General features: G+C 45.6%; 1 protein-coding gene, 1 non-coding gene and 1 pseudogene across 3 annotated transcripts; 2 read left to right on the top strand and 1 right to left on the bottom strand.

Moving 5' to 3' along the window:
* The first annotated feature begins 2,020 nt into the window (after positions 1-2,020).
* NME1 (NME/NM23 nucleoside diphosphate kinase 1) lies at positions 2,021-12,097 on the top strand. 2 transcript variants are annotated; one of them, XM_006153603.3, is made up of 5 exons: positions 2,021-2,204; positions 4,237-4,366; positions 8,216-8,317; positions 11,173-11,285; positions 11,692-12,097. In XM_006153603.3, exons 2-5 carry the CDS (start codon positions 4,241-4,243, stop codon positions 11,807-11,809), a joined length of 459 nt encoding a protein of 152 aa, XP_006153665.1. In that variant the 5' UTR covers positions 2,021-2,204; positions 4,237-4,240; the 3' UTR covers positions 11,810-12,097. The 2 variants fall into 2 exon arrangements, with proteins under 2 accessions (XP_006153665.1, XP_006153666.1); XM_006153604.3 differs by lacking the exon at positions 2,021-2,204 and adding an exon at positions 2,702-2,870.
* On the top strand, positions 10,266-10,397 carry LOC114008759 (small nucleolar RNA SNORA51). The gene has a single exon (XR_003550259.1). It is a non-coding gene; the product is annotated as a small nucleolar RNA SNORA51 (small nucleolar RNA).
* On the bottom strand, positions 10,480-11,152 carry LOC102484917 (short transmembrane mitochondrial protein 1-like; annotated as a pseudogene).
* Positions 12,098-14,260: the final 2,163 nt, after the last annotated feature.

Below are 14,260 nucleotides of genomic sequence, written 5' to 3'. Positions count from 1 at the left end.
CAGTCCCTTCTCCTCCATTCTCCTGTTGGGATTTTGGGCACCCACACACAGGTGCCCAGTATGAATCTCAAGTCATCAGATCTGGAATCCAAACCACAGTCAGCCATGTGAGAATCTAGCCCCTCAACCATTATGCCACCTGTTGGCCCCCAGAATACTTTCTTTAAAAAATGTGTATTAGGGGCTGGTAGGGTATGGTGATTAAGGGCACTAGACTGCCATAGAGCCACTGTGGTTCCAGTCTTGGATCCAGCTGCTTACTTTCTTTCTCACTTTCCCTCTCTCTCTGTCCCTCTCTGGTGAGATTAAAATGAACAAGTAAATAAATAGATATAAATAAAAGTTAAAAAATAAAATAATTCTTAAAAAAAAAAAAGTGTCTTAGGGGGCCGGCAGGTGGCGTGGCAGTTAAAGACGCTGGATTCCCACATGGCTGACCACAGTTTGAGTACCAGACCTGGCGGGTTGCTTTCTTCCTTTCTCTCTCTCTCTGTCCCTCTCTGACCAAATTGAAATAAACAAATGAATAAATAAATCAATAAAATGAAAAAAAAATTTAAAAAGTATATTAGGGGGGACCAGCAGGTGGCATGGTGGTTACGGTGCCAGACACTTCCACATGGCCCACCATGGTTCGAGTACCGGACCTGGTGGCTTGCTTTCTCACCTTCTCTCTCTCTGGTCAAATTAAAATAAATGAATGAATAAATAAAATTTTAAAAAGTATATTAGATGTAATTCCCTGTTCAAAACCCTCATTGACTTCTACTCACAACATAATTTGTTCTCTTTCCATCCACAGTTCTTTCCTTAAACATTCTGTCACCAGGACCAGCAGATGGCAGTCCCCTTACGTCACTGGACTTCCATGTGACTGACTGCAGGCCAGACCTATGGCTTGAAACTCAAGCCAGGTGCATTTGCGAGTTTGCCCAAGATCCTAGAAGAATGGAGAAGAATGGATTGCACTGAGATCATGGGGGGGGGCTGTGACTTTTCACTTTCCCTGTGACTCAGTGAGTGTAGGTTCCCTAAGGCAAAAATCCTCTTTAAAAAAAAATTTGTCTGGCTGGCAGGTGGTGTGGTGGTTAAAGGCGCTGGATTCCCACATGGCTGACCATGGTTCAAGTCCTGGACCTGGAGGCTTGTTTTCTCACTTTCCCTTTCTTTCTCTCTGATCAAATTAAAAAATGATCATAATAAATGGAATAAATATATTACAAAGTTTATAATTAAAAAATTGTCAGAGTGTGTGAGCTCAGTGAGAAAGAGGTGAGAAATCAGCCCCTTCCTCTCCAATGCCAATCCTTTCTCCTCCACCTCTCCCTCCTTCCAGGATTTTGGGCACACGCGCACATGTCCCAGACACCTGCGCCAGGCCAACTTCTGAAGCCACCAGCCTCCAGAATAGACATAAAGGTCAGCCATATGGATTCCAGCTGCCTTAACCCCCACGCCACGGGCTGGCCCTCTATCTGCATTTTCTTTTGCTTGGTGCCCATTATAGTACTTGGCTCTCAGAGAACCGCAGCCTTGTTCCCTGGATTCAATCAAGCACGTCTATCTAGTCTATTATTACTTACTCAAAGAGATTTCCACATCAATTTTATCCCCCCACCCTGTTTTATTTTTCTCACGTACATATATCATGTGATATACATATTAATCGGCTTATTTATTTGTTTGCGTCTACTCCCAACCCTATTAAAAACCCCAAGAGTAGGCTGTCCCAGCCACAGGACCTCGACCAGTGCCTGACACACAGTAGGCACTCAATCCTTTACTGCTGCATAGGCTGGAAGGAAAGAATCCATGTCCCGCAGGAGCGACAGGTCCACTTCTCAGTGACGCGCTTGTTCGGACTTCCTGCGAAGTGTGAGCGCCACCTCCCGGGAAGTCACTTTGCACGCCAACGAAGGAAGTGAGTCACACAGCCTTAGCAAGCGGAAAAAAGCCAGCCCGCCGCGAGAGTCGGAGAAAAAAAACTAGCGCCGGAAGTTAAACGTCGAAAGATTGCTCCCTAGAATGTCGCCCGACTCACGAGAGGAAGGGTGGGCGAGTGGTGTTCTGCAAAATGGGCTCCCCTGCAACGGATCTGCGTAGAAGAGTTCCGTGCGGGGAAGCGCTGGGAACCACGTGGGCCTGGGACACGTTTCCGGTGCGGGAGACTGCAGCAGAAGTTGAAATCCAAGCAGCTGGAGGGGGTGAGATGGGTTTGGGGTCCTGAGAGGGAAAAAAAAAAGGAGTGGAGTTGGGGAAGGAAAGAGATAAAGAGGTTTAACGAAGAGATGAGTGAGAGGTGCAAGGGGATCAGATGGGAGGAAAGGGCAGGGAGCGCCTGCGGACAGGTGCAGACCTGTCAGCGCAGGTCCCACGCCTCATGGACTCGTCTTTGTCCATGTGGCTGCAACGACAGGGGCTGTACTTTGTCCCTGTCGAGTACAATGCTGGGCACGGAGTTGGCTCTCAGGGAGTGCCTGAATGAATGACGGCTCTGTGTGTGTGTGTGTGTGTGTGTGTGTGTGTGTGTGTGTGTGCGATTTTCTCTTGGGAAATCCATGTTAGCTCCATGCTCCATTGGAGGCTTTCCAACCAGTCCTTGGACTTTGTCTCTTATTCTTGGAATGACGGAATAATGTTCATTTAAGTCATGCTCTTTGCTCCTATTGATTGCTAAGCCCTGTGGCTAGTACCAAAGACAGATACAGGAGCAAACCAGCTTCTGTACGCAGGCCACAGATCCGTGGGGAGGCAGACACACAGAAAATTGGACTACATTGTTAAGGTGCTATAATTGCTGGTTAACAAAGGACAGGAAAATAGAGCCAGGAGGTGGTGCTGCTAATCTACATTAGGCATTGTCTTTGAAGGTGAGGGGCTTTCTTCTTTTCCACCCTGTGGGACAGGGCAGGTCATGAGCCCAGTTTTCTTTGTAAAAAGAAAATTCTGGAATAAATGCTCTCCAGGTTTCCTTCCACCATGACGTCTCATGGCAGATATTACTAATGTCTATACCTCTCTGACAATCCACCATTTATTGGCTAGTCAGAATAGTCATCACATTGTAAGGTATACATAAATTTCGTAGGGTTAGGATATCTGAATTTTGGCTCTCATTTTGGTAAGGTGATCCTGTTTCTGCATTTATTAATGAAAGTGATTGTAATGATGGATTTTCTAAAAATCCCTCTATTACATACATATATACATACATACATGCGTATGTGTGCATATATATATATATATATAAATATTACCTTTTTTTTTTTTTTTTTTTGTTTTGCAGCTCATGTGTGTTTGCAGTGCATGTGTGTGGTTGCTAGAGAGGGATGGGGGAGTGAGAAATCACTCCCCAGAGGGGATGGCCATTCCACAGTCCCTCTTCCTCCATTCTCCACTCTGGATTTTGGGCATGCACACACACGCCTCAGGTGTGAACTTCAAGCCACTTGTCCAAGATTTGATCCTTATAATTGGTCATGTGAGATCCAGACACCCTAACCTCCTTACCACCTGCTGGCCTGCCCCCTCTAGTTCTAACACTGTGACTGTAGCAGCAGGTCAAACTATTTCCTACTCGGGAACCAGCAGTTAGCGTAATGGCTATATCGCTGGACTCCCACGTAGTCAACCGCGGTTCGCGTCCCGGACCCGGTGGCTTAAAACTCACGCTGGGCACGTGTGCGTGTGTGCCCAAGATCCCGAGAGGAGAATGGAGGAGAAGGGATTACGGCGTGGCCATCCCCCCTGTGGGGTGATTTCTTGCTTTCTGTCTCTATGTCTCTCTTGCGAGCACACGCGCCCTATAGCGAAAACCTCTCCAAAAAAATAAAAAATAAAACCCAAACAAACTATTTCCTACTGTCTAATACCAGATGTCACTTTCACATTAGGAAGTATCAGTGTAGTTTTCCCCAACCTGGATTAGAAAGAAGGAGAGTATCTTATTTTTATATCCCCGGGTATTTGGTAGGTGCCGAATGGAAGCTTATTACATCAAATGGGATAGGAACTAGTCTCTGCTTTCAGACCCTTCCACACTTCGGGATATTATTCATAGATAAGGGAACTGGGTAGAAACTGTTATTTTTTTTATTATTATTATTTTTACCAGAGAGAGCCTTAGAGTGGACATGACAGATTAAGATCAGCTTTATGGGGAAATCTGCTTGAGAAGGATAATGACGCAGGCAGGAGATTTAGTGCTGTTGCATTCCCCTGCTTGCCTATCCTCAGGACCATGGCCAACTGTGAACGCACCTTCATTGCCATCAAGCCCGATGGGGTCCAGCGGGGCCTTGTGGGAGAGATCATCAAGCGTTTTGAGCAGAAGGGATTCCTCCTTGTTGGTATGAAATTCATGCATGTAAGTGGACTTCATTCTTCCTCTTTTGATTCCTTTGTAGTACAGGGGAACACGGTAAGTTAACCTCTTCTGTTTTACCTCTTTCCTTTTTCTGGACTTCTCCATGATGGAGTGAACATAGTGTCTTAAAAACTGTAAACCCCTCAGTGGCCTAGCACCTTGGCTGAATCTTAGAACAAACCATATTACGTGAAACTTTCAAAAATAGCCTCTCTTTCCCTTAGCAATGTAGAATTCCTCATATTAATATAGCACTGTGATTTCTGACTCAGAATTCTGGGCATGTTTGAGCTCCTGGTCTGGAGCTTCCTAAGCAGATAATTTTAGAGAACTTCCCTCTCCACCTCCTTCTTGAGGTAGATCGTTTCAGAAAAACAAAAACACAACACACACAAAGAAACAAACCAAAAAACCTCTTTCCATTGTGACTTAAGACCCACCTAGTATTTAGCATCTATTAAGCTGTGGTTTTTCTTTTGGGGGGGCGGTCCTTCCTGCAGCAGCAAAGAGCAGACACACCTAGAAGACACATACAAAGCAATCTTTCAGTACATGCAGAGATTGATTGGCTAAGAACCCTTCTTTAATAAACCCACATGATGAGAATTGCAACTTTCAAATCAAATAAATTAGGAGACCATTTTTTTTTCTCATTAAAGAAATCAACTGTGGACCTTTGTGGTACACTTTAAATTCAGTTTAATTTGCAGAGTAGTCCATGTGTGATGTTATAAAAAGCTGCTTCAGTGTACCAGAGGGGAGGCTGATGTTAATGCTGAAGGGACTGCATGGTGGAAGGGTTAGAGCCAGGTGGTGGGCAAGCAGTGCTTTCCAGAGGGTATGCATATTAAGTGAGGTTTTGTGTAAATAAGAAATTTTGACATAAAATAAATAAATCAAGTTTCGAAGGTAAAATGAAATGATGAAGTATTTCCCATGTGCCCGACACGTATGTTTTGTTCTCTAGCCCTTTTGTTAGCCTGAGAAGCACATAATCCTATTTTCGTGGTTGTTAGTGATGAGGCACCTGGGGCTTGCAGGGGTTAAGTAAGGTGCTTGACCCCATGCACACCGTCAGTGATGTCAGCGATGCAGCAGGAATTTTCACTTGGCTCCCTCTGACCCCTAAATGCATATATTTTCTCCTTTTTAATGGATTTCCTATCAGAGACACGGGTCTGAGGAAGAATGGAAGGAGGGATAGCCGCCATGACTAAAGGGTTAAGACTGCTTGTGGAGGTGGGAAGCAAGGGAAGACCTGAGGTCCTCCAGCCACCCCCATGGGCCCGTGATCTATTTTTTTTTTTTGGAGAGGTTTTCGCTATAGGGCGTGTGTGCTCGCCAGCCAGCCAGAGAGAGACATAGAGACAGAAAGCGAGAAATCACCCTCCAGGGGGGATGGTCATGCCACAGTTCCTTCTCCTCCATTCTCCTCTCGGGATCTTGGGCACACACACACACACGCGCCCGACGTGAATTCTAAGCCACTGGGTCTGGGACGCGAACCGCGGTCGACTATGTGGGAGTCCAGCGACATAGCCATTATGCTAACTGCTGGTTCCCCGTGATCTATTTTGTACACTAAAGATAATCAGAATTTGGGGGTGCAGGTGGCGTGGTGGTTAAGGGTGTTGGACTCTCACATGGCCAACCCTGGTTTGAGTCCTGGGTCTGGCAGCTTGCTTTCTCACTTCCCCTCTCTCTCTTACTCTGTCCCTCTCTGGTCAAATTTAAATAAATAAATAAATAATAGTTAAAAAAAAAAAAAAAGATAATCAGAACCAATGAATGGAATTAAACAAATGTCCTGGTAGGGGAGGGTCCAGTCAGCCTGTGTTAGGACATTACTACTACAAAGAAAAGGAAGGGATGGAGTATGGGGTATATCCCTGCTGTGATTAATCATACTTTGTCAAATGATGACCAACCACTGGTTGATGGAGGATGTTCTGGATGTGCTTTCTGGCAGCTGGTCTCCACCTTTGTATGTTTCAGAGAGAGAACACAGCCACATTGAGTTGCAGCTAAACAGATGGTTTGCTTGCTAGCTCGCTTGGTTTGTCCCCATAGATCAGTCTTACAGAGTGAGAGTTTGTTTTTTTCTTTTAAAGGATTAATTTTATTGGGACCAGCAGAGGGCATAATGGTTATGTTGCTGGACTCCCATGTAGTTGACTGTGTTCGAGTCCCAGACCCAGTGGGTTAAACTCAGGCTGGTCACATGTACATGTATGCTCGAGATCCAGAGAGGAGAATGGAGGAGAAGGAATTGCGGCATGGCCATCCCCCCTGGGGGTTGATTTCTTGCTTTCTGTTTCTGTCTCGTTCTGTCTTTCCAGTGAATGTACACTCCCTATAGCATAAATCTTTCTTTAAAAAAAAAAAGAATGAATTTTATTTATTATTGGGTCTGCAGAAACGTCATGACGCATTTTTGCATAGAAAAACAAGAAAAACATGACACAGAAAAATACGTCATGGGACAAGCAGATGGCATAATGGCTGTGTCACTGGACTCCCATGTAGTCGACCACGGTTCGAGTCCTGGACCCGGTGACTTAAACTCACGCCGGGTGCATGTGTGTGCATGCCCAAGATCCCGAGAGAAGAATAGAGGAGAAGGGATTGTGGTGTGGCCATCCCCCCTGGGGGGTGATTTCCCACTTTCTGTTTCTCTGTCTGTCTTTCTGGTTTTGCCCTATAGCAAAACCTCCAAAAAAATAATAATAATATTGAGTCATTGGAAAAGTCATGACATGTTTTTCTTTCTTTCTTTCTCTTTTTGGAGAGGTTTTGTGTGCTCGCCAGGGAGAGAGAGAGAGAGAATGACAGAGTGATAGAGAGAAAGCTAGCCACCATGGTTGGCCATGGGCTCCCAAACACCTGCCAGCACCTCCCCTTTTTTTAAAGAATTATTTTACTTAACTTTATTTATTTATTTAATTCCCAGTATCGTGTATTTTAAGACATTATTTTATTGTTAACGTGCCATGTACTTGTGGGTAGTTTGCACATCCCTGTAGGAATCTTGTGGCTGTGTGCTCCGAGTAAGTGTGTTGGGTACCCGGAAACGGCCTGTTCGGTTTGCTGCCCATCCGGTGCCCAGACCGCCTCCCTCACTCCTCTAACATTTTAGCTGGGGTTTGCTCTGGGAATGGAGATTCAGTGCATTGATAGTTTTCCTACTTAACATGAGATGGCTGGATTCAGTTCTTATGTTCTGTGGTTTTATTCTTTTTTTGGTGCTAGAGGGCATGTATGCTTGCCAGAGTGAGATAGAGAGAGAGGAAAAGGAGAAAGTGCCCCATGGGGAATGGTCATGCCACAATCCCTTCTCTTCCGTCTCTCCCTCCTTTAGGGTTTTGGGTACTCACACATGTGCTGGGTGTTTTTCCTTTTTTTTTTTAGAGAAGTTTTTGCTATAGGGCATGTGCGCTCGCCAGACAGACAGACAGACAGAGAGACAGAAAGCGAGAAATTACCCCCCAGGGGGGGATGGACACACTTCAATCCCTTCTCATCCATTTTCCTCTCAGGATCTTGGGCATGCACGCACATGCGCCCGGCATGAGTTTAAGCCACCGGGTCCAGGACACGAACTGCGGTCGACTACATGGGAGTCCAGCGACATAGCCATTACGCTAACTGCTGGTCCCCTAGAATCACTTTTAATCCCTCCTTCTGTTTTAGCTTGGTAGTATTGGAGAATAAGTTGGGTTATAACAGAATCAGCAAGCCCAAAGCTCATGTTTTAAATAGCAGGGTGGGTGAAGGGGAGTTAACTATTGATAGACTGCTGGTTCTTGGATAGTTTTGGGGCCTGTTCTCATCTTCTCTTTTGTGGAATAGGCTTCTGAAGATCTTCTCAAGGAACACTACATCGACCTAAAGGACCGTCCATTCTTTGCTGGCCTGGTAAAATACATGCATTCAGGGCCGGTGGTTGCCATGGTGAGTATGCCCTTGTGGGATGTTGATGGGAGTGACTCAGTTGTGAGTAAGGAAGAGTGAGTACTGTGGTTCTGATATCAAGTTCTCACTGATGTAGAGGGAGCTGGGGCTGGGAGGAATGGCCAGCTAGGCTATGAATCAGCTTGACCCAAAGACAGTTTGCTGACCCAGACACTCATGGCTAGGAAAGCTCAGGAGGGGCCCACCACACCCTAAGCTTGTGGAGGGCAGGGAGAGTGCCTCTTATATATTGTAGCACTCCTGTCCAAGCATGTCTTGCTTGTCATCTAACTCTGAATATATAGTCATGAATGAGACTGAAGTGATATCTGTTTTCATATTTGTCTACACCCTTGTTTTTTTTTTTTTTTTAAATTTACAGAGCCTGTGTGCATTTGCCAGATAGAGGGAGGGAGAAAAGAGGGAGAAAGCCCTCCCCACTCCTGTGGGGTGTGGTCATTTTGCAACCTCGTCTTCATTTCTCTATCCTGTTGGGATTTGGCGCACACATGCATATATGCTCACCATATTTTTCAAGCTGTTGGGGCCAGGATTTAAGTCACAGTCAGCCAAGTAGGATCTGGCTCTTTTAACCACCAGGCCACAGGCTGCCTTCATTTATTTATTTATTCATTTGCTTACTTACTAACTAACTAGCTGTAGGATGTGTGTGCTTATCAGAGGAAGAAAGAGAAAGAAAGTGAGAAAGTGAGAAGGCACTACCTGGGGCGTTGGCGGTGCCACAGTCCCTTCTTCTTTCTTCTCTTCTCGGGATTCTGGGCATGTACATACATGCATGCGTCTAGTGTATTCTTCAAGCCACCAGGTTGAGGACATATGAGATTAAGCCACCTTTACCACATGCCATCATTTGGCCTTATATCTGGCATTTTAAAAAGGCCAGGGCCAGCAGGGGGCATGGTGGTTGAGGGCGTTGGACTCCCACATGACCGACCATGGTCCGATTCCCGGACCTGGCAGCTTGCTTTCTCACTCCCCCCTCCTCCGCCTCACTCTCTCACTCTCACTCTGTCTCTCTCTGATCAAATTAAAGATAAATAAATAAAAAATAAATAAAGCTCAGTAAAATAATTCTTCAAAAAAAAAAAACAAAACAAAAGGCCTTTGGTTGTCATGCTGAGAATGGATTATAGGTAAGAGTGAGGGGAGAGGGAGCAGTATGCTCTGTGCTGAAACAACTCGATATTTTATGAATATTTGGCCAATGAATGAATGTCATCTTTCTTTCTTTCTTTCTTTCTTTATTTATTTATTTTTGTAATTTTTTGCCAGAGGGCATGTGCACTTGCCAGAGAGGGACAGGGAGAAAGCACCGCCCATGGGGAATGATCACACCACAATCCTTTCTGCTCCATCTCTCTCTCCTTTCAGGAGTTTGGGTGCCCACCAACACAGGCCTGGCATGTTTCTCAAGCTTTCTGGAACTTGTTTTTTTTTTGTTGTTGTTTGTTTTTTTGAGAGATTTTCACTGTAGGGCGCGTGCACTCGCCAGACAGACAGAGAGAGACATAGAGACAGAAAGCGAGAAATCACCCCCCAGGGGGGATGGTCACGCCGCAATCCCTTCTCCATTCTCCTCTCGGGATCTTGGGCACACACGCACACGCGCCCGGCGTGAGTTTTAAGCCACCGGGTCCGGGACACGAACCGCGGTCGACTACGTGGGAGTCCAGCGACATAGCCATTACGCTAACTGCTGGTTCCCAAGCTGTCTGGAACTTGAACCCCATAGTGGGCCATGTGGGTTCCAGCTGCTTTATTTATTTATTTATTTTTGGCTTCTGGATATTCATTTTAATTACTCTGAAATGACATAATTTAGTACCAACCGTTTAACAAGCACCCATAATAACTGCTAGCTATGAAATCAGCATTCTTTGTAGCTGATTGGCTATTAAACAAACAAACAAACAAACAAAAAACTTCAGGCCTCCTGGTGCTTACCACAGGCTGTGTTCCTACACTGACTGTACAGAAGGAGGAGGCAGAGTAAACCCACCCCATATACACCTCAGCCCAGGCCCTGTGCCTCGTCTGTATTGTGAATGGGGAGACATGAAAAACAAAACAAAGAAAAAAAAACCTCATCACTTTTTCTTTTGATAAAAGAGCAGAAATCCCAAAGAATAAGGGAGAGATTGTAAATTAAAGGTCGTATTTACTAATCTAGCACCATAATTCCAGTCTTAGAACCTTCTAAGCAGCTGGAAAGAGAACACAGAAAGGGGTGAAGATGTTGGAGATAGAAGGATAGTTCTTAACTGTGGCCCCATTTTTGCTTTGAGACAATACAGGGTCTAGCAAGGAAGGAAATCCTTGAGACTGGAGGTGAAAAGAAAAGCTTTTGGTCTGAATGGTAAAGAAGGCCCTCGAGAGTAGATGATTCAGTGTATCCAGAAGGCAGCGCTGGAGTTGGCCTCACGAACTCGGGGGTTTCTTCTTGGCATCCAAGTCCTTAATTTCTTCAAGTTCTTTAGCCAGGTCTTAGTTCTGAGCCAGATACATTCCAACCACATTGCCCAAAGTAAATCCAAGCAGAAACTGGAGGATGATGTTAGTGAGGAGGGCGCCAAGGGCGGCTGCAGCTCCGCCGGCCAGTCCCAGCTGCTTTAACCATCAGGCCATGAGCTGGCCTGAATGAATGTCACGTTAAGGGATCTCTTTCTTCTTTTTTACAGCTTTCAATTGGCTCTATGTCCAATTCTAGAATCGGTCACGTTTCATTTCATGCAATAGAACAAGTATTCTTACTTTATTTTTTCAGAATTTGAGTTGCCAGAGTTTCTGCTGCTGTTGGTTTTCTTTCTTGACCATATCTTCTTTTGTCCTTGGAGGTCTGGGAGGGGCTGAATGTTGTGAAGACAGGCCGAGTGATGCTCGGGGAGACCAACCCTGCGGACTCCAAACCTGGGACCATCCGAGGGGACTTTTGCATCCAAGTTGGCAGGTGAGATTCTGACTTTTTTTTTGTAAGTTGCCCTAAAAATTTGGGTTTCTGAGCCTGGAGATGTGTACAGGTTAAGTTAAACTTAAGCTCGTTGACTTTCTCCCTCTTAAATGGGTGTTTGGTGTTGAGGGTCTTTTGCCTTTGTTTGTTGAGATGTCTGTGGCTGTGCTTCTCTAAGAGTGGAGGACCTAGAACAGCACGCCTTGCTCACTGCTTGCATCAGTGTTGGGAGGCCATTTTTCATCCTTATGTGCATGGCAGCTATGGGTTTATTCTTTTGACATACTCTAATGTACCTGAATCTTTGCCTTTCTGCCTCATCGGCTGTAGGCTTTCTGGTCATGGGAGTGTGGTGGGCTCCTGGACATTCAATCCTTCCTTGGTAATATGGCCCTCTCTCCACCAGGAACATTATTCATGGCAGTGATTCTGTGGAGAGTGCCGAGAAGGAGATCGCCTTGTGGTTTCAGCCTGAGGAACTGGTGGATTACAAGAACTGTGCTCAAGACTGGATCTACGAGTGATGGGGGAGCTTTGCCCTTCCCCTCCTTACCACGGGCAGAGGACCAGGCTGTAGCAAATCTAGTTATTCCCGGAACGTCCTTATCATCTGGAGGGAAGCTCTTGGAGCCGTGCGTGCTCCCTGTACAGTGTTATGCGCTACCATCAGATTTAAGATGTTTCTTCCCAGTGGAGGATTCGCTGAGTCGGTTACTTTGCAGTGCTGTATTGCTTGGTGTTATTTTCTCCTTTTCATGTACTCTGGATAACCTGAGTTAATAAAGATGTAAAGACACCATAAATTATTCACACCGGCCTGAGAGATCGCACAGACACACAGCTATTCTTTGCTGGCCACTGCGTTCCTGCCTACTCTTGGCACGGAGCCAGTCAACAGGCATCATCAGAGGATCTGCTGGGGGCCCAGACTGTACTGGTCACGGAGGATTCATGACACATATACGATTACATGTCTTGTTCTTCAGAAGCTCTGAGGGACTCAGTGGATGGGGGGATGTGAGAAGTTTTAACTATTCCAGAAATCAGAAAAGCTACTTGAAGGGTAGGCCGGGATCCCTGGGATGGCCTTCAAGTGGGAGAAATCTTTGATGTAGCTTTGATTTATTAGAATATTGATTTGGTTGCCTTAACAGAGGCATGATAGGAGTTTTTCAAGTTTTTCTATAGAGTGTGTTTGCTCGCTGAAGGGAGATGGAGGTATATCTAGAGAGGAGAAGTGAGCTATCACCCTCTGAGGGGACGGCCATGCTGCAGTCTTTTTCATTCTTCTCTTGGGATATCGGGCAAGCATTGCGTATATGCCTGGCATGTTTTTCAAGCTGCTGGATCCAGGACTTGAACCACGATGTTGGCCATATTGTATCTAGCAGTCTTGACCTCCACATCACCTGCTAACCCTATTTTTCTTTTTTTATTTTTAAAGAATTTTTAATTTTGTTTTGTATTACTATTATTTTTAAAATTTGTTTTAGGGGCATGTGTACTCACCAGAGAGAGAAAGTAAGGAAGCAAGCCACCAGGTCTGGGACTCGAATTGCAGTCGACCATATGGGAGTTCAGCGCCTTAACCATCACACCACCTGCTGGTCCAGGCCTTACTTTTCTTTTATTTAAAAGTCAAAACTGGGGCCCAGCAGGTGGCATAGTAGTTAAGGCACTGGACTCCAACATAGTTAAATTTGGTTTGAGTCTCGGACCTGGCGGCTTGCTTTCTCTCTCTCGTGAGCGCACGTGCCTGTAGCAAATTAAAAAATAATAACAAATAAAATTAAATGATTCTCTAAGAAACAAACAAAAAATCCAAGCTAATTGGTAGGAATGGTCATGGTAAAGCCCTGATCTTTGAAGTTGTCCATGGAGGAGTTTTGTTCTAACTCATTCAAGATGGATTACCACCCCTAGGTTGGTCTGTCAGCAAGTTGGGAAGAGAAATGGAAGGAGTTTCCTTTACTTCTAAAGATACAAGTGCATTTACAACCTTCACTTCTCACATCCCATTTGCCAGAACTTAGTCACATGATCACACCTCGCTAGAAAAGAAACTGGAAAGTGTTCTCTTTGTTTGGGCAACCTTGAGCCCAGATAAAACTCAGGAGTGCTGTGAGAAGAGAGCAAATGAGATTGGATATTGGTAAATGACTGTTTTTTTTTTTAATTACAACTTGAGCAGGTTTTATTTCTTGGTGTTTCCCTGTTTATTGGGCTTTACTAGAAGCAATAGAGGGAAGGGACTTCTCAGGAGGAATAGGGGTGCTGGGATGGGGCTCCTTTGGGGTAGCTGAGGGCTAGGTGCATTTCTGTTTCACAGGAAACATGGCCTATTGGTATTGGGGGGGAGGGAGTTGAGAGGAGAGTGCCAGGACTTCAAGGGACCGAGCAGTGTACAGTGAGGCAGAAGAGTTAAAGCTTCTCCAGCTAAGGACCTTCACTGAGTCACTGAGAAAAAGAGAGGCAGGGCCTGGTGCTGACTGCCATCGGTAGGTACTAGCGGCCCCAGCAAGGGACAAACAGCTCTCCACTGGATGGAGAGAAGTCCAGTGGCATTAGATTCTCCCAGAGTGAACATCTGGTTTTCTTTTCCTTTCTAAAAAGGAATCCCGGGGCCGGCAGGTGGCATGGTGGCTAAAGGCGCTGGATTCCCACATGGCCGACCATGGTTCGAGTCCTGGACCTGGAGGCTTGCTTTCTCTCTCCCTCTGTCCCTCTCTGGTCAAATTGAAATAAACAAATTATTATTATTTTTTGAGAGGTTTTTGCTATAGGGCGTGTGCTCGCCAGCCAGCCAGAGAGAAACAGAGAGACAGCAGGAAATCACCCCCCAGGGGGGATGGCCACGCCGCAATCCCTTCTCCATTCTCCTCTCGGGATCTTGGGCACGCACGCACACACACACCCGCGCCCGGCGTGAGTTTAAGCCACTGGGTCCAGGACTCGAACCGTGGTCGACTGCATGG

Source organism: Tupaia chinensis, unplaced genomic scaffold, assembly GCF_000334495.1.
Source record: "Tupaia chinensis unplaced genomic scaffold, TupChi_1.0 Scaffold000383_1, whole genome shotgun sequence".
NCBI classification, from domain to species: Eukaryota; Metazoa; Chordata; class Mammalia; order Scandentia; family Tupaiidae; genus Tupaia; species Tupaia belangeri.
Note: the sequence above shows the minus strand (reverse complement) of the source record. Positions and strands in the feature narration are given on the sequence as shown.